The 19,658-nt window shown below is 48.0% G+C and overlaps 5 protein-coding genes across 5 annotated transcripts; 1 reads left to right on the top strand and 4 right to left on the bottom strand.

The window, feature by feature from the left end:
- Positions 1-26: 26 nt before the first annotated feature.
- On the bottom strand, positions 27-5,965 carry Triagg1_6967 (uncharacterized protein; the record flags this gene model as incomplete). The annotated part of the gene is made up of 5 exons (XM_062901649.1): positions 27-1,343; positions 1,414-3,831; positions 3,888-4,250; positions 4,318-5,488; positions 5,595-5,965. The coding sequence occupies 5 exons, from the start codon at positions 5,963-5,965 to the stop codon at positions 27-29; spliced, it is 5,640 nt and encodes a 1,879-aa protein (XP_062754039.1).
- Positions 5,966-8,664: 2,699 nt separating this feature from the next.
- On the top strand, positions 8,665-12,139 carry Triagg1_6966 (uncharacterized protein; the record flags this gene model as incomplete). Its single annotated transcript, XM_062901648.1, has 8 exons — positions 8,665-8,792; positions 8,851-8,947; positions 9,033-9,075; positions 9,164-9,571; positions 9,648-10,187; positions 10,249-10,949; positions 11,016-11,691; positions 11,748-12,139. The coding sequence occupies 8 exons, from the start codon at positions 8,665-8,667 to the stop codon at positions 12,137-12,139; spliced, it is 2,985 nt and encodes a 994-aa protein (XP_062754038.1).
- Positions 12,140-12,421: 282 nt separating this feature from the next.
- On the bottom strand, positions 12,422-13,252 carry Triagg1_6965 (uncharacterized protein; the record flags this gene model as incomplete). Its single annotated transcript, XM_062901647.1, has 1 exon — positions 12,422-13,252. One exon carries the CDS (start codon positions 13,250-13,252, stop codon positions 12,422-12,424), a length of 831 nt encoding a protein of 276 aa, XP_062754037.1.
- Positions 13,253-15,400: 2,148 nt separating this feature from the next.
- Triagg1_6964 (uncharacterized protein) lies at positions 15,401-16,316 on the bottom strand (the record flags this gene model as incomplete). The annotated part of the gene is made up of 2 exons (XM_062901646.1): positions 15,401-15,948; positions 16,052-16,316. 2 exons carry the CDS (start codon positions 16,314-16,316, stop codon positions 15,401-15,403), a joined length of 813 nt encoding a protein of 270 aa, XP_062754036.1.
- A 992-nt stretch (positions 16,317-17,308) lies between these two features.
- Positions 17,309-18,451, bottom strand: Triagg1_6963 (uncharacterized protein; the record flags this gene model as incomplete). Its single annotated transcript, XM_062901645.1, has 1 exon — positions 17,309-18,451. One exon carries the CDS (start codon positions 18,449-18,451, stop codon positions 17,309-17,311), a length of 1,143 nt encoding a protein of 380 aa, XP_062754035.1.
- Between the last annotated feature and the right edge of the window lie 1,207 nt (positions 18,452-19,658).

Below are 19,658 nucleotides of genomic sequence, written 5' to 3'. Positions count from 1 at the left end.
GGACCATTGCATCTCGTGTCATCCAATCACTTACTCAGCCAGTTGATCAACTCTTGAACAGTAGCGCATTCAATAAAAATGGATGCTTGGACCTCAATGCCTAGCTCTGCTCGCAACTTGCCAGACAACGCCAGCGACATCAAAGAATCCACGCCCAACTCAGCGAAAGCGGCCTCACCAGCCAAATCCTCCAACTCCAGCCCCGTTTCATCCGCAATGAGCTCGAGACAGGCCTTTACGTGGGGGCTTTGTTCGCCACCTGAATGCTTCGGCTTCTGCTGGGTAGGCGGTGGTGTCGGCGCAATTGGTTCTGGTAACTGTGTTGTGACAACCGGATCTTGCCGTCGTGGGTGCGACGATGTAGTAACTGGTGGCTTCACCTTTTCAGGCCCACTGGGAGCGGTGATCTTGCTATTATGAGTAGGAATAGGACCCTGGTTGCGATTCTTCCCTGCCTGACGAGATGGGAACATGATGGGCATCAAAGCACGCGGAACTCGCTTGAACTTGAGGCCTGCACACACACCCGCAACCTTTTCGCCACGCAGCAGATATATGTCGCCTGCAAAGGCGCCGGGTTCTCCCTCAACAGGGAACATGCGGACGTAGTTGCGATAAGTGACATTAGGGCCCGGCTCAAGCTTCTCAGCGAGCCGGAAATGACTCCATCCCGGTGTGATGTAAAAGAAGTCGCGAGAAGACCCAGCAGTTTGTCCAGTACCTTGCACACCAAAAGCATTCATAACGAATCCAGCTAGCTGAAATGTACTGTCAATCCAGTGAGGAGGCGTATGCCAGGTGCCATGATGGTCCATATCCAGTGTGATGTCGGCAGTCGCCTCCTGAGTGTCTTCTGCCAGTGCTACGCGCTGCATGCCACGATATCGTTCGTCGTAGTCTACCACGTTTGCGAAGAGTTGGTAAACGGCACTCTGGGAAAGTTTACTCACTTTGATGTCGGTTGAAAGATCTTCATCTGCCGCCGCCGTCCACAGCGAATTGGCACGTGAAACAACGAGATGTGAAGCTATCTGCCACTCAGATTGCCACGTTTGAGCGTCTTCATAGACGACTGTGGCTGTGGCGAAAGCCTTGTCAGACTTGTGAGTACCATCAGGATTTGCTGTATACAAGCTTATTTGAGTCTGCCTGTGTGACATGTCCAAGACTCCTTCGGCTTGAATAAAGTGAGGTGGCGCCGACTCGGAAGACTTCTGGTCGTATAGAACTTGCGCCTCTACCACCTCCATGTTTCTCACATCCATGTATAACCTGTCAGCGTCGGGTACCATGCGTTTGTACAAATATTCGCCAACAGTGAGGGTAAGATCTGCCCATATACTCTGTAAAAGAAGTGATTAGCAATACTTCTACAATCCCAGGGACAAAGGGAGAAGGAAAAGTGTATCATACCCCAGTCACAACACTTCGTCCATTTATCTTGTGTCCATTAGCTGCCCCAACTAAGTCGGGGTGAGCCAAGTTGGATAGAAACGTCACCCGCCCTACAGATTCGGTAAATTCTTGGTGAATGACTTGTTGCGCGGACGATGTAAAGAAAGATGGTGGCCCTGGTTCGTCCTTCTTCTCAGTTTTCACGAGCTCGGGGTGCGCTTTGTCTAGTGTCCAAGTGCCCTCGTATTGGAGCCAGTAATTCTTCTTATTCCATTGATACGGTTCGAGGTGAATGAGACGAAGAGACTTTTCATACGAGGCAAAATACTCATTCCATGCCACAGGCAGACCCAGGCAGTGCAGAGTTGCCAGACTTCCTGTCAAGGTAGAAAGCATATTATCTCCTTGTCGTAGTGATGCAAAAGTGTGCGTCGATCCCTTATCATAGTGATTGCGTGCGAAAGAAGTACAAACGGGCTGAGGTCCTATGTCAATCCAAACAGCTTTTTCGTCAACAAGACCATCTGCCTTGGCAGCATCCAGTGCAGCAACAAAATTGACAGGTTCACGCGTGGCACGCCGTAAGTAGGTCTCGTTGATGATACCACCCTCGGAGACACACTTTCCAAGCAGTGGAGAGATAACTGGAATTATAGGTGCTTTGAATGTGACGCGTTTGGCCTCATATTCAAATGAGTCTAATATGGGCTCTAGCTGCGCAGAATGAAAAGCAAAGGGAAGGTCAAGCAGAAGACACTTGAGACCAGCATCTTGTAGCATGTCACGTATTGCAACCATATCCGCTCGTAGGCCGCTGATGACAACGTCTGTGAGCCCATTGATGCACGAGACTTCGTACTGGTGCTTTTTCTCACTCTCTCGGCACAGTTCGGCGATGCGGTCAGTCGAGGCACCACGGACAGACAGCATGACATGGCTGCCAGGCTCACAAGCGGCGAGCGTAAGCTTGGCTCTCTTGCCGACCAGATACAGGGCGTCTACCACAGACAAGATGCCAGCCGTAACGAATGCAGCATATTCTCCCAAACTATGGCCGATAACAGCTCCAGGCGTAATACCAAGTAGTCTCCAATACTGCGTCAAGGCGAGTTGTATGACCACCAAGGCGAGCTGAACGACAAGTGGGCTCTCCACTGTCACTGTCGAAGAGATTGTGCTGGAGCCATCAGATGATGCCGGGGTTTCATAACCGGTCTGGCTACCAGTACTAGAGGAGTCCTTCGTCTGGCCAACATCAGTAAGGCTCGCTGCATCACCGATAATAACAGCCAGTACAGAAGGAAATCCCAAGCGGCATACAACTCGATCGAGCTGGAGGACTTGGTCGCGAAACAAGGGCGCATGCTGGAACAATTTCTCTGCAGCACCTTGGTAAAAGCATCCTTGGCCGGAAAAGGCAAACACAACAGCTCTCTGCTTGGCTGTAGAGACGTGTTTTGCATGTGCATCGACATTTTCAGCGGCAGCTTCCAGGAATTTGTGCAGCTGGGCAGTGCTAGCAACTGATGCAGCGATACGGATGTGATGGTGTATTCTCCTAGCACATTGTGTATAGGAGATGTCACTCAATTTTGTCTCTTTATTAGCATCAAGATAGCGGAGCAAAGCGCTGATATTACCTCGAAGGGAGGCTTTGCTTTTAGCCGAGATGCAGACCACTTGACAAGTTTCCGCTTCTTGGAAAGATTCATGAGTATCTCCCTGGATGCTTTGCAATGGTGCATCCTCGAGCAACAACGTTGTGTTTCCACCATGAGCACCGAAGCTGTTTACAACAGAGTACCGTTTTTCCCCATTGGACATTGGGAGCCAGGGGTTATTTTCGAACAAGATACCGGCATTTCGGTTAGCCAAATGCTGGACCACCACTGGGTTCATCGTCGTTTTGATGCCAACATGACGCGGAATTGAGTTGTGCTGATACATCAACAGGACCTTTATCAACGAGGCAATTCCTGCAGCAGCTTCACCGTGTCCAATATTTGATTTAACTGCGCCTAGATGTAGACGTTGTTTGGAGTTTCGACGGCGACCTGAAGGCGCGAAGAAGTCGAGCACTGATTCTGATTCCACAGCATCCCCGACTTGGGTTCCCGTACCGTGCAGCTCGATATAATTGACGTCCAGAGGATTGACACCCGCACTGTCCATTACTTGACGATAATTGTCTTTCTGGGCACCAGCATGTGGCTGAGTGATAGAAATACTCTCTGCTGAATGATTTGTAGCACCAGCTACGATAGTTGCCAATATGTTGTCGTTATCCGCAAGGGCATCGTCAAGCCGTTTGATGACCACCGAACCGACTCCGTCTCCGCGACAGTATCCGTCGGCTGCGGCATCCCACACTTTACACTGGCCTGTCTTGGACAAAAAATGTCCCTTGTTCAACATGCAGTAAATATCTGGGTTCGTCTTTTTTCCAGGTCAGCACCAATACTGCATGTTTTGGATCCCATCGTATAACTCACAATAACATTGAGACCTCCGGCGATAGCCGTGTCAGCATCACCAGCCCACAGTGCTGAGCAGGCCGCATGAACGGCAGCTAAACCACTAGAGCATGCCGTGTCGATGTTGAAACTAGGCCCCTGGAATTTGAAGAAATAGTTGATGCGGCCGTTTCCAAAACCCCGTTCTGTACCAGGGATCCCGTAGGTGCCAATCTTCTGGCTTGCATTTACCTCACGATAATCATCGCTAGCCTGACCGTAGTACGTCCCTACCCGTGATACATGAGATGAAGGCGTCCGATTCGGCACGAAGCCGGACATCTCTAGCGCTTCATACGCCGTCACAAGGGCTAGACGCTGCATCGGGTCTGTTTGTTCAGCCTGTTGGAATAGTTGTACTGTTAGTCGGCCAAGCATCCAAGTTCAAAATGTCGGGGTAGTATCTTACCTCACGCGGGGACATGTTGAAGAATCCAGCATCAAAATGTCCAGGATTTGCTATAAAATTTCCAAATTTTGTTCCAATGCTGTTTTCCATCTCATCAGTGGGATCAAAATGCGCCTCGACGTCGAATCTATCCGGCGGAACAATGGTGTGAGTATCAACACCATTTACTAAAAGTTTCCAGAATTCCTCGGGGCTATCAGCACCACCTGGCATGCGGCATGCCATACCAACAATGGCCAGCTTGGAATTCTGTGGGGTGCTTGAGATGCCGTGAGGCTGGTCAAATGTGTATTCATCTTGCATGGCCCATTCCACCAGGTCATCCCGCTGTATTTTAATAGATGGCAGTTTATCTGTGATGTCGGATATAATTGTATCTGAAATGAGTGATGTCCTGTAATAGAGAATTTGGCAAGACGGCATGTCCAGTTCCGCGTTATGAGAAAGCTGCACCACCACACCGTCGGCGAGCTTGCCAAAATACAACGGCCTAGTTAGAGCTTCGGTGCAGATGGCTTCTATCAGATGATATGCATCTGATGCCATGAATGGGCCTCCCGTGTAAGGCGATAGCAGCGGTAACCGGACAGAGCGGGAACCCCATCTCTCCCAGACTTTCGCTGTCTCAAGGATGGAACGGACATCATCGAGGTCGTACACATTGGATACATGGCAAAGACCACCCGAGATTGGTAGCGGTGAGTGGCGAGATGAGCCCAGTATCTCTGATTGGGAAAAGAGCTTCTCAAGACGAGCTGGAGGGCCAGTGACACCAACCGAGGCTTGGTCAACGTGGCTGATACTGACCTTTGTCAGAGGCGCTGTCGTAGTTCCACTATCGATCAACTCTTGTTGACCGTTGAAGCGATCCAATTCCGCTTGGATTACTTCAGCTGGGACGCCTATTACCACAGAGGCCCAGCTAACGGATGATTTCACTGATTCGTTACGATCAGTTGGCTCAAGAAGCTGCGAAATACGGCCCACGTGAACACAAAAGGCAAATGCCATCCGAACGCTTTCAACTCCATAATAGACAAGGTCGACGAGAGAGGTGGATACAGCTACTGCTGCGGCTGGAAAGAGCCCAACGCTGATGCCAGCCAAACAGGCTGTTGAGACGCTCTCTTCTGTCCCATAGGAGTATGGAATATCATTTGCTTCATGATGTCTAGTATTGAATTAATTAGTTGCTGGTTGCATTCAAGATCAAAGACTAAAAGAGTCATTCATAGGTGGGGGGAGCAGAGATGAATAGTATTATCAGCAAGACTCACCCAATGAGCATGGCAATCTCATAGATGCAGAGGAAAGCACCCTCCCAAGTGCCACATAGAGAGCTAGCCTTGAGCTTTTCCCAGTGAGAAGTCAGAGTAACTACATCTTGAAATGGCGGAACTTGGTCACGCAGCGGCCTTGGCAGCTTCTGGACTTCTTGTTTCAGGACCGAAGCGCACTCGTGCAAGAAGCGAGCAAGCTGAGAATATCGAGGCAACTTGGCATATCTATGGAGCCTGCGTAATAAATCTTTGACATCGCCGCTCGGAAACTCGTGGCTAAATAGTATAAGCTTTGCGTCAGTGTTTACATTTAGAGACTCGACGCTAGGCGAAATAGTTTCGGAGGAAGTGTTGGCGTTTTCATTCATTGTCGAGGGGGGTAGGCGTCTATCGTGAGTTTGCGTCACAACGAAAGACATTGCAAGGATTTTTTAAGGAAAATACGCTTTAAAAAGAAATTTGAACACAAAAGCGTATATACGAAATTGGAATTTCCCTGAGATGGAGAAGGAGATGGGTAACCAGTCACAAATCTGAAGAGGGATGAGGTGGGCTATTAATCCCACTGGCTTCAATGACTTAACAGATGAATATCAACGTCGCCTCAATCTTTCATATACACGATGCCACAAAAGGTTCAAAACCATACGCTAATGATTCCTACATAGGATTGCCTCATGTTCGAAACGTCAGCCGAGGCGACCACTTGAAGCCAAAAGCGGCTTGCCCGATTCAGACTCAGATCTCACTCTGTTACACTGCTCTCAAGAGAACTGTACTCAAAAGCTCGGAATCCGACTCGGTGTATTGTACTGTTTTCCCTCGGGTCCTTCGGGAATCCGTCGATAGTTACCTCTATGAGTGCGATATGAGCGAGTTGGTTGTCAGAGATGATTTCTCTCCTCTCCATTTCTACTATAGTCATCATGATAGTTTCATAGGCCACTCCTTGCTCAGTTTGAGATGAGACAGTTCAAAAAAGTATTGATAAGCTAGCTAATAGGTTACACCGTTTGCAAACCAGTGTCGAGTTTTATCTGGTCCTACTAACTTTGAACCAATTTTGCCGTGCTCCGCCAACATGAACAGCACCTGGTTCAGAAGAGGCTTTAGAGCAGATTCAAATATGACAGCGTCGTTGGAGACTTGTCCGTATAAACGGAGACCTATGTCAGAGGTTGATAGGCCCATCTCACTGTCATCTTCATCATCACCACTGCCAAAGTCGCTTCCACTACTACTGCTGCTACTTCTACTACTGTCTTGGCCACTAGATGAAGCCTGCTGAATCAATGCCGCGTAGACTTGTTGCTCTCTAGAGTCTCTCTGCGCGATATAAGCCGTCATCTTACGAGGTAGGTCACGTATCACTGCTCCATGACCAGGGTAGCCAACAGAGCATCCCAAGCTTGCCATCAAACGAAGACTGGCTATATAGTCTCCCAGACACTCAGCTACACTATAGCCATGGCCCAATACGTTGTCTCCCGTAAACAACGCATTTTCCTCTTCCAACACGAAACAAGTGTGATCAGTCGCGTGTCCAGGCGTCAACACTGCCCGTAGAGTCGCGCCCTCAGTTTGGAATATCTGACCGTTTTCGATGGCTTGTTGACTGTTATTCGGCTGGTTCTTGTGAACCACTATAGTAGGATCATGGGCAAGAAGGTCCGCAACACCCCCGGTATGATCACTGTGCCAGTGCGTTAGGAGAACATGAGAAATTGATATGTCATGATCCTCGAGGTATCTGGTCAAATTCACAGCCCATTGAGGAAGTCCCTGTCAGCATTTGTCGTTAGTTCAGTAGATTCTATTTAGTAAGAAGAATGAACTTGATTCAGGGATGACAATGACTTGAATCGCAGATTGCCTGATAAGAGGCGATATGGGAATAACGGTCAAAGGGGGCAAAGAAATATATCACCTCTCCAGTGTCAATGAGTATTCTAGTACTTCCGGTACCAACGAGGTATGTGTTGGTTCCCTGAAGTTGCATGTCTCCAGGATTACCGCCGAGGAATCGCACGATACAATTAGATATATCATCATCAACTTCGAACAGTTGAGGCAGTTTGTTTCGTTGTGTTGTGAGATATTCTGTCCAGAAGCCGGACGAGTAGAATCCCTTGGGTTTTGTGGTTGAAGGCATCGAGATGGTAATAACAAACAGCGACTACTGATTTAGTGAGTGAGTAAGGGAAAGATTATGAGGCATATTGATAATACGTACAGAGGCGTGCTCACCAGTGAGCAAAAGTTAAAGTCTTTGAACGAGAAGAGGGCCAAAATGATCCAGGGTAGCGGTGTAAGTGATCAACATTGGTGTTTCCTCAAACCATGCCAAGGATATCTTAATCTTCCTTGTTAAAATCCTCTCAACTAAGGATTTATACACTTATGGGCGATTACTCATTGAATACGCAATAATAACGCTTATACTAAGTACAAAGTAATTGGCTTAAGTGTGTGAGGGCTGGCATGTCAGTAGACTGGGTCAGAGTAGTCTACACTATTGGCAGCATTAATTGATCCTGACCACCACATCGTTTCAGGCGTGTTATAATTCGAATGAGGCTTGACGCCGAGTGCCACCGCCTTATCTTTGTCTTGGATGATCATCAGATAATTCAACAGCTGCTATGTCAGACTTTACCGCCGTCGTATAATTGTTTAGGTGGTCCAGCGTAAAAGTTGGAGGTCGGATTCCGAGAGTAAGCAAGGCTGAGAAGCGGCTCAAAAGTAAACGTCCCGAAATCCTTCCGACAGGATGTGGGATTGACTCGTAGGATGTTGAGACAAATGCGAAAGCCACTAGAAGCTACAGCATGTAAGCATCCTGATTGAATCCTGTGCAGCATCAATCGTGAAGGTAGCAGGAAGAATATGTTTCACCTTCGACTGAAATTTCCATTGCTTGAATGGGAGCAGTATATATGCTTTCATTATCCGTTCATTCATGTTCGATTTCAACAACAAACATCAGCGTAGAATAGACAGCCATTGCCTTTGATATCTACTAAACACATAGAATATCCATTTCTTCAACTTCCGAAACATTTACAAAATGGCCACCATCCCGGAACAGTGCACGGTGCTGGTAATTGGTGGCGGACCAGCAGGCTCTTACGCTGCTTCGGCTCTTGCTCGAGAGGGCATCGAAGTGGTCCTCCTTGAGGCAGAGAAATTTCCTAGGTAGGTATCGCTGGATGCCGTTTGAACCATGGATTGGCTCATCTCACGCATATATCAGATATCACATTGGCGAAAGCATGCTTCCCTCCATGCGACACTTTCTCAAATTTATCGATGCCTATGAAAAGTGGGATGCCCATGGGTTTAATGTCAAGGTACCTATTTTCAACCGTGCTACCTCATTGTAGTACAGTAGACGCAAAATGTGAAAGAAAAATGTTGGCTGACGCCCAGGAACAGAAAGGCGGTGCTTTCCGTCTCAATTGGTCTCGACCGGAAACATGTGAGTCCCCAAAGGCCATCCAGTGACCTGTACTTCAACAGTCACAGTAAGTGACGGGCCATTGGCTAAACAAACTCCCCTATCCCAGATACGGACTTCATCGCAGCCGGTGGACCTGGAGGCTACGCTTGGAACGTTGTCCGATCCGAGGCAGACGAGCTGCTGTTCAAGCATGCAGCGGAGTGCGGTGTCAAGACATTTGACGAAACCAAGGTAGCCTCCATTGAGTTCGCTGCTACCGCATCTGACTCTCAGAGTCTGGGTCGCCCCGTATCAGCCACTTGGACTCGCAAAGACGGCAGCTCTGGCACAGTTTCGTTCGACTATGTCGTAGATGCGTCAGGCCGAGCAGGTTTGATCAGCACCAAGTATTTGAAGAATCGATCATATAACCAGGGTCTCAAGAATGTTGCTAGCTGGGGTTATTGGAAGAACGGTGGAGTTCATGGTGTTGGCACGCATAAAGAGGGCGCACCATATTTCGAAGCACTTAAAGGTATGCTCTAGTAACTTGACCCGTCACTTACAATCTTGGAGGTACTTTACTAACAAGAATCTCTGCTATTCTGTAGACGGCAGTGGATGGGTTTGGTTCATACCCCTGCACAATGGCCGTCACTCGGTCGGAGTCGTTCAAAACCAGGAAATGGCTGCCAAGAAGAAGCGAGAAATGGCTGAGCCATCTTCCAAAGGCTTCTATGTTGAATCTCTGAACCTCGTTCCCGGCATCAAAGAACTACTTGCCAACGCCGAACTCGTTTCAGGCATCAAGTCAGCATCTGACTGGTCATACAGTGCTTCAAAATATGCATTCCCGGGTGTTCGCATTGCCGGAGATGCTGGATCTTTTATTGACCCTTTTTTCTCCTCGGGTGTACACTTGGCTCTTTCAGGCGGTCTATCGGCAGCTACAACAATCGCTGCGGCTATTCGAGGAGATTGTAGTGAAGAGGCCGCGTCATCGTGGCATGATAAGAAGACAGCAGAGAGTTACACTCGCTTCCTCTTGGTAGTCTCAAGTGCATTGAAGCAGATCAGGTCTCAAGATGAGCCTGTCATCAATGATTTCGATGAGGCCACCTTTGAAAGAGCATTTGATCTCTTTAGACCTAGTATGTCAATTCCTGATTATTCTCCTGAACCGTACGAGCATGCTAACATTCTCTGTTAAAGTTATCCAAGGCCAAGTTGATGCAGATGCTAGAGGAAAACTGACGCAGGCCGAAATTTCCAAGACTGTAGAATTCTGCTTCAAAGCATTTGCCCACGTCTCCTTCGAGGAGAAGGAAGCCTTGGTGAAAAAGCTCAAGACACTCGGCCTCGATGGTGATGCTTACGATGAGAGCAATCGCAAGGCTCTCGATGAGCTTGAGAAGAAGCTGACACCGGAAGAGCAATCTATTCTGAAGACACTCAAGGGACGGCGCATGGTCCGTCCCGAGGATTCGCTCAACATTGACAACTTCACTCTTGATTCTATTGACGGTCTAGCCCCACGCCTTGAGCACGGTAAACTGGGGTTGACCATCGCCAAGAAAGCAGAAGTCAGCTTCACACGTCACGATCCACTTTCATTCCTGAACGGTGAATCGAAAGCTGTGAAAAAGGTATCTCAAAATGGTCATGCTGAGACCAATGGCAGTAGCCAGGCTGACAGCAGTAATGCCACTAACGGAGACAAGTCTGTGAATGGGAACGGCAAAAACGAAGATCAGTCAGTTGCAAGCCTTGTGGCAGGCCTCGTGGCTTCTGAGAAGAGTATTCAACCAGCATCACTTGACGAATCCAACAGGCATCGCTTGATTGCGTCGTTGCAAGAATCTGCAGAGGAACTTGAAACTCCATATGACAGTATGCTGCGCTTCCTCAATGCTGTAAGTGTATAGAGAAAAACAATACTATTTGCCGTCGTCTTGTTGCTAATAATGTTCTTGAAACAGGGTCGGCAAATTGCACTTATCAAGATTGGTGGCGATCTTGGAATCTTCAAATCTCTAGCAGAGAGCAAGACGCCTTTGTCTTCCGAAGAGCTGGCCAAGCCCACCATGGCTGACCCGACTCTTGTTGGCCGCATCATGCGCTACCTAGTTGCCAATCGCCTTGCTGCAGAGACTGCTCCGGACCAATATGTGGCCAGGAAGATGACGTACGCCCTAGCAGACCCTCGAATCGAGAGTCCCATGCGCTTCTTCCACGCCGTCAGCAGCCCTGCCTTCCAAGCTCTGCCCGATTTCCTAAAGGAAACTGGCTACCAGAATAGGCCACAGACTTCTGCTCTTCAAAAGGGCCTCAACACGGATCTGGGTCTCTTTCCTTGGCTGAAGCAGCATCCGGATCTGTTGAAAGACTTCCAGAGCCTCATGGGTATCCCCAAAGAAGGAAACTGTCTTGATGTGATCCCACTTGAATCTGCCGTCATCAGCGATCACCAAGGTCCAGTATTTGTAGATATTGGCGGTAACACCGGCCACCAAGCAAAGCATTTACTGGACAAGTATCCCGAACTGGCTGGTCGAGTGGTGGTTCAGGACCGCGAGGAGACTATCAAAAGTGCCTCCGACGTCAAGGGATTCCAGCTGATGGCGCACGACTTCTTTAACCCACAGCCTGTCAAGGGTAAGTCTTATGTTTCAACTAGTTGAACTTGAATAAGTAACTAACCGTGGTAAAAGGAGCCAAGTATTATTACCTGCGAGCCATTCTACATAACTGGGACGACGATAAGGCGGCTCAGATCCTGTCTAACATTGTGCCATCCATGTCGGCCGATTCACTGGTGCTAATCGATGAGGTCGTCATTGCAGACCAGGGATCTCATGTCTGGCCTGCAGGTCTTGATCTCCAGATGTACACACACTTTGGATCTTCCGAGCGAACTGCATCCCAGTGGGATTCTATCCTCGACCGTGCTGGACTCCGTCCAGTAGCAGTCAAGAAATATTCCCCAGTCATGGGAAGCTCCGTCATCTTTGCTGCCCCGAAGTTGGTGGACGCAAGCTTGAATGGGCAACATTCTTTGGCCGATATATATGTTTCCAAGCCCACGACTGTTTCCTGTAACTGAGATGCTGCCCAGTTATTGGGAGTAGCTCAATGGTGTTATCTGATGATCAATTCGACTGCCTGGTGTAGCTCTCATATAGTGAAGTTAAGAAATCAGGTTTAGATAGAAGCCACAAAAAATATAGACAATGTTCAGCGTCATAGTGTAGCATCAAAGATACAATGTTGTGGGATTCCTGACAGTAGGATCAAGTATCAGTTTGTCATATTGCAAAGAAAACCCCTTTTGTCCCAACCGCGACATGGCAGGAATTACACGAAAGATAATATCGGCGTCTATGCATCATTCCTTTTCCTCTTCTAGGACAGCCTGAAAAGCTTGCAACATGTCAGCCTTAAGATCCTCCCAGTGTTCTACTCCAATGCTAACACGGAGCAGCCTAGGATCCGCTTCAGGATCTGTCATTGTCCTCCACTCAATGAGGCTCTCAACCCCTCCAAGACTAGTTGAATGAGAGAACAGCTTCAACTTGCTTGGAAATCTGCTAGCCATATTTCTCGACTTAAGGCATATAGAGAAGACGGGTCCAAAGCCGTTAGGCATTTGAGACTTGAGCCATCCTTGTTCCAGATCAGCCACCTGGAGAGATGCGTGGGTGATGCTGGCGAGAGTGGCCTTGATTGTTTGCGATTCCGATTTCGCTTGCACCCCATTGGTTTCATCAGATTTGAGAGCTGTGTTGAGCCATTGAACCAATTTTGTTGTGGATTCGCTTTGTCGCACAACTCGAAGATGAAGAGTTCTCATGCTGCGAACGCCAAGCCAGCCTTCAAGACTGCCCATCACGCCACCCAGGAAGAAGCGTTCTTTCTTCAACTGTGTATACCACTCTCGATTATTCGTTGCAACGACTCCGCAGAGCATGTCACTATGCCCTCCAAGATATTTGGTCCCGGAATGAAGTACAATGTCGGCACCATGTATGAATGGGTCTTGAAGTCCTGGAGGGCCAAACGTGGCATCCACGACTAAGATGGCACCCCTCGAGTGTGCCTTATTAGCAAAATCTTGGATATTCATAGCGACACCTGTAGGATTGACGGGAGTCTCCAAGAAAATGACATCTCCTGTCTGAAGGTCTTCTGCTGGGCAATCCAGAGGCAGCTTCTTCATTCCATTTAAGCCACTGATGAGCGCGATTGTTCCATGACAGCCAGGATATCCTTTCCCGATGGATATCTGACGAGGTTTAAGGCAAAATAACACGCCTAATAAAGCTGATAATCCAGAAGTATATGTCAATGAGGGTGCCTTAAGAAGAGATGTAAGGACAGTTTCGAATCTGGTGGTATTCGGGTTTGTCAGGCGAGCGTAAACGTGACTTTTATCCTCTGCCTACAAGTATTCTTTCATTCAGTCTTCGGTATATGGAAGAAATAGCATGCAAATGCAACTCACACTTCGATGCCTTAATGGAACAAGTTGCTCAGGATTGGAGGGAAACCTAAAAGTGCTTGCCACATGGAGAGGTGGTGCTACATCATTGGTGACATCCAATTCATCGTCAGCATGTAGGGCAGAAGTTTCAGGATGATACTCCATAGTAACTACTCTTCAAAATCTAGTTTGAGCACGATTGTCAGAAGAATGTTAAAGTAATTGTTTGGTGCACAATGATGCAGAGAGAATGTCTGGGGGGGGCATACATCTTATAGATAACTCGAGCGAAATCGGGGCCCACAACATGGATCACTTCTTTCTACGCATCAACTACCGCATCTATCCGGGTTTCATTTGTTCAACCCCCTTGAGGCTAGATCATACGTCACATACGTGATGTCTACTGGATGAGTGGAGATGTTTGGTCGGAAGTGCTTGAGATGCAACTTTAGTTCGTGGGGTTGTTGCTATACAAGTTATGATCAGCTTTTAAAGAATTATATTTGTCAAATTATCTATCTATAACTCATTATTATTGAGGTCACGTTATACCGTTGATGAAACCATTCCCCTATGTGATACGCACTTTTATGATAGGTATCGACTATGTAATCTTTACGAGATCATATAACGCCTATCATAGAATTAAATGTGCCAATTAAACGACCCATAGTCAACAAATCAAATTTTATTGGCCACTGCATATAAAATGCTCTCATTGATAAGGTATTGTACTGCCTGTTACTCACCAAGTGCTAATCATTACTCGACAGTTTACTTCTGTAGCTATGCTGCAAATGGGCGGCATATCAAATTACTTCGGAAAGCTAACGCCATTGGGCAATGACCCACGGGAGCTGGGGATTTCCCATGTATTGCTAATACCCAGATTGCCGCCCGAGATGCAACGGCTCGCTCGGAAAACTAACCTTGTTTTATTATACAACTGCTTGATACGGAGTACAGTAGCTATAATTCTGACGACCAGTCATGGGGTGCTATTCGTAGCATACGGTGAATCGGAACAAAGTCGCGGATAAATAAGTGTAACAGAGTATAAAAGCATCGCTCCATCGTCCAACCATATGCAGCGAGATTCACACCAGTTCATCGAGTATTTAGCCGGTACCTAATTCTCGACGGAGAATAAAGTTGCCCAATGTCGCAATCTACCTGGGCTATATATGCATAAAACATTTCCGAGACCACCTTGGAAGCTGTTGCCGATGCCCATCCTCGCCTACTGAATCTAAACGCCATGGCGGCAATTTTTTCTGAATGGCGCACTTTATCCTATGGCAGACATTGGAATGGGTCTCTGGGGTCTTGGCGCGCTTCCATCTCCCCGGATCAAATACTTGTGTGGCTATTCAAACGCTATTAATACCTGTAGATCCGAAGGGGTTTTCGCCTTGCTCTGGTTCGTTAAGCCCTCTCAGCTGCTGGTTTCGTTCTCTTGAACCGCGGATGGTTGCCTTTGCTTTCAAATATTACGGCAATGTTAATCCATGACAACAAGATCTAGGACGGGTTGTTCAGCATCTCATACCCCAAATTACTTGATAGCACACATCGCTGGGGATATCAGGAATCGATAGTAGTTCATCGCCACTTCATACATACCACATCAGGTAAGTGGACGATGTAATTCTGCCTCCTGGCTGCAGGATACATCTGTTCTCAGGTCCTAGAAGAAAGCAATGTAACGATAGTACAGAGAATTGAACGACCCTGATAGATAAAGCTGTTCTCCTCATTTCAGTACACGTGAAGCATCATGTAAAGATAGTCGCCACATGCTGGTTTGGCGTCGCTAAAAAAAATATCAATTCCGTCTAGATACAGGTATATACGCTATATTAGTGTACAAGAAGAACTTCGTCACCCTGATAACTCTGCGGGGGGTCGAAGCTCTTGATTCAGCTTCCCTCGAGCATCCAACTCAGCCATTGTTTTTCCCTGGTTATCAAGTTCTTGCACCGGTGTCTGAGCCGCAATGCCGGCAGATGCTTTCCTCTGACGAAGTTTCCAAACCAAGAATGCAATCACACCAATGAGTATTGCTCCAACTGCGACACCGACACCGATGCCGGCTTTTGCTCCGTTGGACAGACCGGAAGATTGGTTGCTCTGGCTCGGGCTTGAGCTTTTCGGGGCAGCGCTTGATGTTGTTCTAGTTGTAGTTGTAGATGTTGCTTTCGTGGGTGCTCTCGATGTAGTTGATGGAGTGCCAGTGAACAGCGTACCGACAACCTTGTATGTGGCCGCTTCATTATCCCATGTCGCCCATACTTGTGGGTTATGTGGCAAAACGTTAAATCGGCCGGCGCCGGTATTGCAGCAACCGTTTGAATGATCACAGCAGTACGCCGTGTCGGTGTTGGTGACGTTGGAGCAGGATATTAGATCGGTTCCTCCAGTGTCCGCATCTATTGAATCGCATTCAGGTTAAAAACAATCATCTACCAGATTGCCAAACTACCCAGATGAACGGAATAAGCTGCAAAAGGGAGCAAAGAATTGATGGCATACTTAGGCAGTAGTCGGCGCACTCAGGAGAGGACCAGTTCTTGTCGCTACAAGAACCCCGAATAATATGCCCATCGTTCGATTGGCACAGCTTGTTGGAGAGGCAGGCAGCTCCAAGTCCTCCACCGCAGCACGCACTTTGTTCCGCGTTGGCATCACATGGAGAATCGCCTGACGGATTTCCGTCAGGGTAGTAGCATTGTTTGATGGCTGCCGAGCAGGGGACCAGCAGCTGTAAGAATGTGCCGATGAAAACGAGCGTCTTCATAGTGAAATGCGCCTGTCCATCCAAATGATACCCGCGGGGGAAAAAACATTAAGGAGAAGAGAAACAGAAGTTTAAGCGCCAGCCATCCGTCATGGCAGATCAGATATTGAGAATAGCGAACAATTAGTTACGAGTACGAGGGGTGGAGCCGACGAGCACATTATTGTGACTGTCACAACAGCAGGGCTAAGACACACTGGAAATAGTATCAAACTGCCTTGCAACATCTTGTTTCTGTAGCCTTTGCGCATGGAAGGATTCGAGCTAATGCAGGGAGAGAGCCGGGCGTAATCACAGGGTGAAATTGAACAGTTACAGGGAGCGGACCTTGAACAGCATCAGCCCGCTACCGAAACAAATCTTGTCACGAAGTTCCAATGGATCTTGCTGTAATCCCGAAATCGTAGGAGAAGAATCGTTGTCAAAATTTGTGCGCAAGTGATGAACAGTTGCTAGGAAGGACATTGTATTTGTTGGCTGCTCAGTGATAACGGTCAAACTAAGCCCGCACGGCTCCGTGTGTTTCGTAAACTCCCACCAATAGGAACGGGGGATCCGTTGCTTGCAAGGTTAAGTCTGATCAGCCCCATGTTACTATCAGTTTGGCCATCAGATCATATCCTCAGCTTTAGGATACTAGTCAACTAGTATACAAGATAGAACGATAGTAGCAGGTATTGTGGATCTCTTCAGTTATGACATTTGAACTACATGGAATCATTGGGGTGGAATAGCTGGGTTAGCCCAACCGGGGTCCCAAGGACTATTGGCGACTACCCAAGAAAGCACCAGGAAAAGAAACAGCAATATGATGGTATGCACAAAGAAAGTGATTATTTCATCTTCCAATACCGCTAGCAGTGCACTCCGCAAATGACGAGCACGTCGTTCGCCTCTGCTTTGCGTGCGAATTATATACAATACTCTATACCATTTCCTTTTACACGCCCATCCTCCGTACAGTACTCCGACAATAAAGGCCGTTATTTTTTCTATAAGCCGCTGTTCGTCGCTAGATTGATCTGAGATGATGACTTCTCCTCGCCATCCTCGCTCGACTCCTTGGATGTGCCACTAGCCGAGTCCTCAGAGGACTTCTTATATCGGGTATCAACATCATGAGACCTCTTCTCCCGGTGAACAGTTATGGCCGTCGTCATCATGACCCTGTTCCCATTCTCGACTTCTGACGGCGTGGGCTTGTGCAAGTTGTCGGTGCATCCGCCTTTAGCATACGCGTGATATGAGCCACCGCTAATCGACTTGGTACTACTAAAAGTGTCCAAGATGGCTGAACCAGTGCTATTGCTGCGACCACTAGATGATGCGGTTTGGCCGTTTGAGTTCATCTGCCTTCCTCCACTTGTCAACTCAACGAGGCGATTGAGAACGGTGAATTCGAGCTTCAGCTTGACGCTATAGGCGAACGGTTTATACGATATCTGGAAGTCGTAGAGATTCGCAAATTCGAGAACTACAATTGTAACATCGAGAACCATGACGAGGACATTGACGAGGATGAGATTCTTCAGTAAGCGACGACTCGATTGCCTGTTTCCAAGGCTTCCTCCCAGCCGTAATAGCTTGAGCGTCTCATAAATGTAGAGGCTAGAGAGCATAATCTCCTGCAAGAAGAAGACGATGATTTCTATCCTCTCGGTAATTTGATACGGAGTCTGGAAGATTTCCGGGTTGGAGGAGAAAGATCCGTATACCAGCGGGATGACCATGCCGTGGCAGACGATTCCATTGACGATGATGATGTATAAGATGATTTTCAGGCGTTTCTGGTTCCTCAGCACCAAATGTAATCGAGACCAAAGCACCAGTGACTGGCCCGTCACCATAAACACCCATCCCATTAAACTGAGCGTGCATGACAAGTAGCCGAGTGATGTAGGTCCAAAGTATTTGATGCAAAACCCAATGCAGGACAAGGCGATTCCGACCGTCGCCATCAGAAAGGACCAGAAGTATAGCCCAGCATATCGCTTAAAGGTACCCCAAATGATGCAAAGGAGCTCGAGAACGTTGTACAGGGCCAGCGAGAGGAAGACAATGATGACGGTCAAGTCAGTCCAGTCGATGCCATCGACGCCAGTGCCGAAGCTGCGAGGTCGTATTACAGGCGCCATTTTAACACGGCGACGCAGTGGTGCCGATCGATCCAAACATGAGCGTGATCATAAGAAGATGTTGTTTGTTATTGCGTGGTTATTACCGCCATGCATGACGGATCTTGATGAATCGCATGGCCTTGTTGTTTTAGAGTATTGGAGATGAAAGAGAAAGTTGCGACAACCGCTTGCGCGGCGCCCTTACCGTTTGCTATTATATTCCACCGCATCGTTCTTGAGCCCAAACCCAAACCATGGCATTGGTATGAGTGTGGCAAGTCGGTTTAGAAACAAACTCTATTTCCACACCTAGCCATCTTGGATGAAGCTGAAGAATCTTGAGTCTCGGTGACATTGCCAAGCGCACTCGTGTTGTCGATCGACCAAGTCGACTATACTTCGCCTAGTGAAGAGGGCGTCCCAGACCGAAACGACAAGAGCGAGCGTTAACGAAGCGCCAGTCGCTGCTGGTCTGGCAACAAGCCACGCTTGGCTGAGGTCCGAAGTTCCATCTCCGCCGGCTAAGAGGAATTACATAACTGGCTTCTCATAATCGCTGACAAACATCCCAAGTTCCAAGCTCTTGGGAGCCGATGTGGCTGAAGCTGAGGGGCCACAGTGAGTCCGCGGATGAAGCTAACTCGCCGAGAGAGAGTTTCGATGCGCCTTCTCGTCGACCAAGCAAGCCACTGGTATCAGCCATCTGCAAGCCAGGCTTTTAAACGAGGGAGGTCGAAAGGCATTTCATCTCGGCATCGATACGAGCTCGGAGTTGCGTGTGAGCTAGAGTTGAGCTGTAGTTGAGCTGTAGTTGAGACACTTCTCGGGTGAGATCTCACCCCGTCTCTGCCCGCCTTGCCGTCCGCATCCGTTTTATTACCTGATTACATAGCTACCAGACCAAAGCGCAACTCCGCGTATCGATCCCCAAAAATCGGGTTCAGCCACGATTGGCAAAGTCAACCGCCGTCTTTAAGCCAGCTGATGAGTCGTTGCTGCTTCTCCGTTTAAGCGTTCAACCCTTTCTCCGTTTACATGAGGGCATTCGCGCAATTCCTGCCTGATCTTGTCTATCGATCGACTCTTTCGACGCTTTGAAAAAGTGATGACAGACTATTTCCAGAACAACGGATTAGGAGATGAGACACACTCCCTAGAAACCACCCAATCAACAACCCTTTTCTCCAGCTGTGGTGGCAATGCAACAAGAACCACGAGACTAACA

This window comes from Trichoderma aggressivum (assembly GCF_033847375.1).
Source record: "Trichoderma aggressivum f. europaeum strain CBS 100526 chromosome Unknown scaffold_029, whole genome shotgun sequence".
Taxonomy (NCBI): domain Eukaryota; kingdom Fungi; phylum Ascomycota; class Sordariomycetes; order Hypocreales; family Hypocreaceae; genus Trichoderma; species Trichoderma aggressivum.
This window is presented reverse-complemented; position numbering and strand designations above follow the sequence as displayed.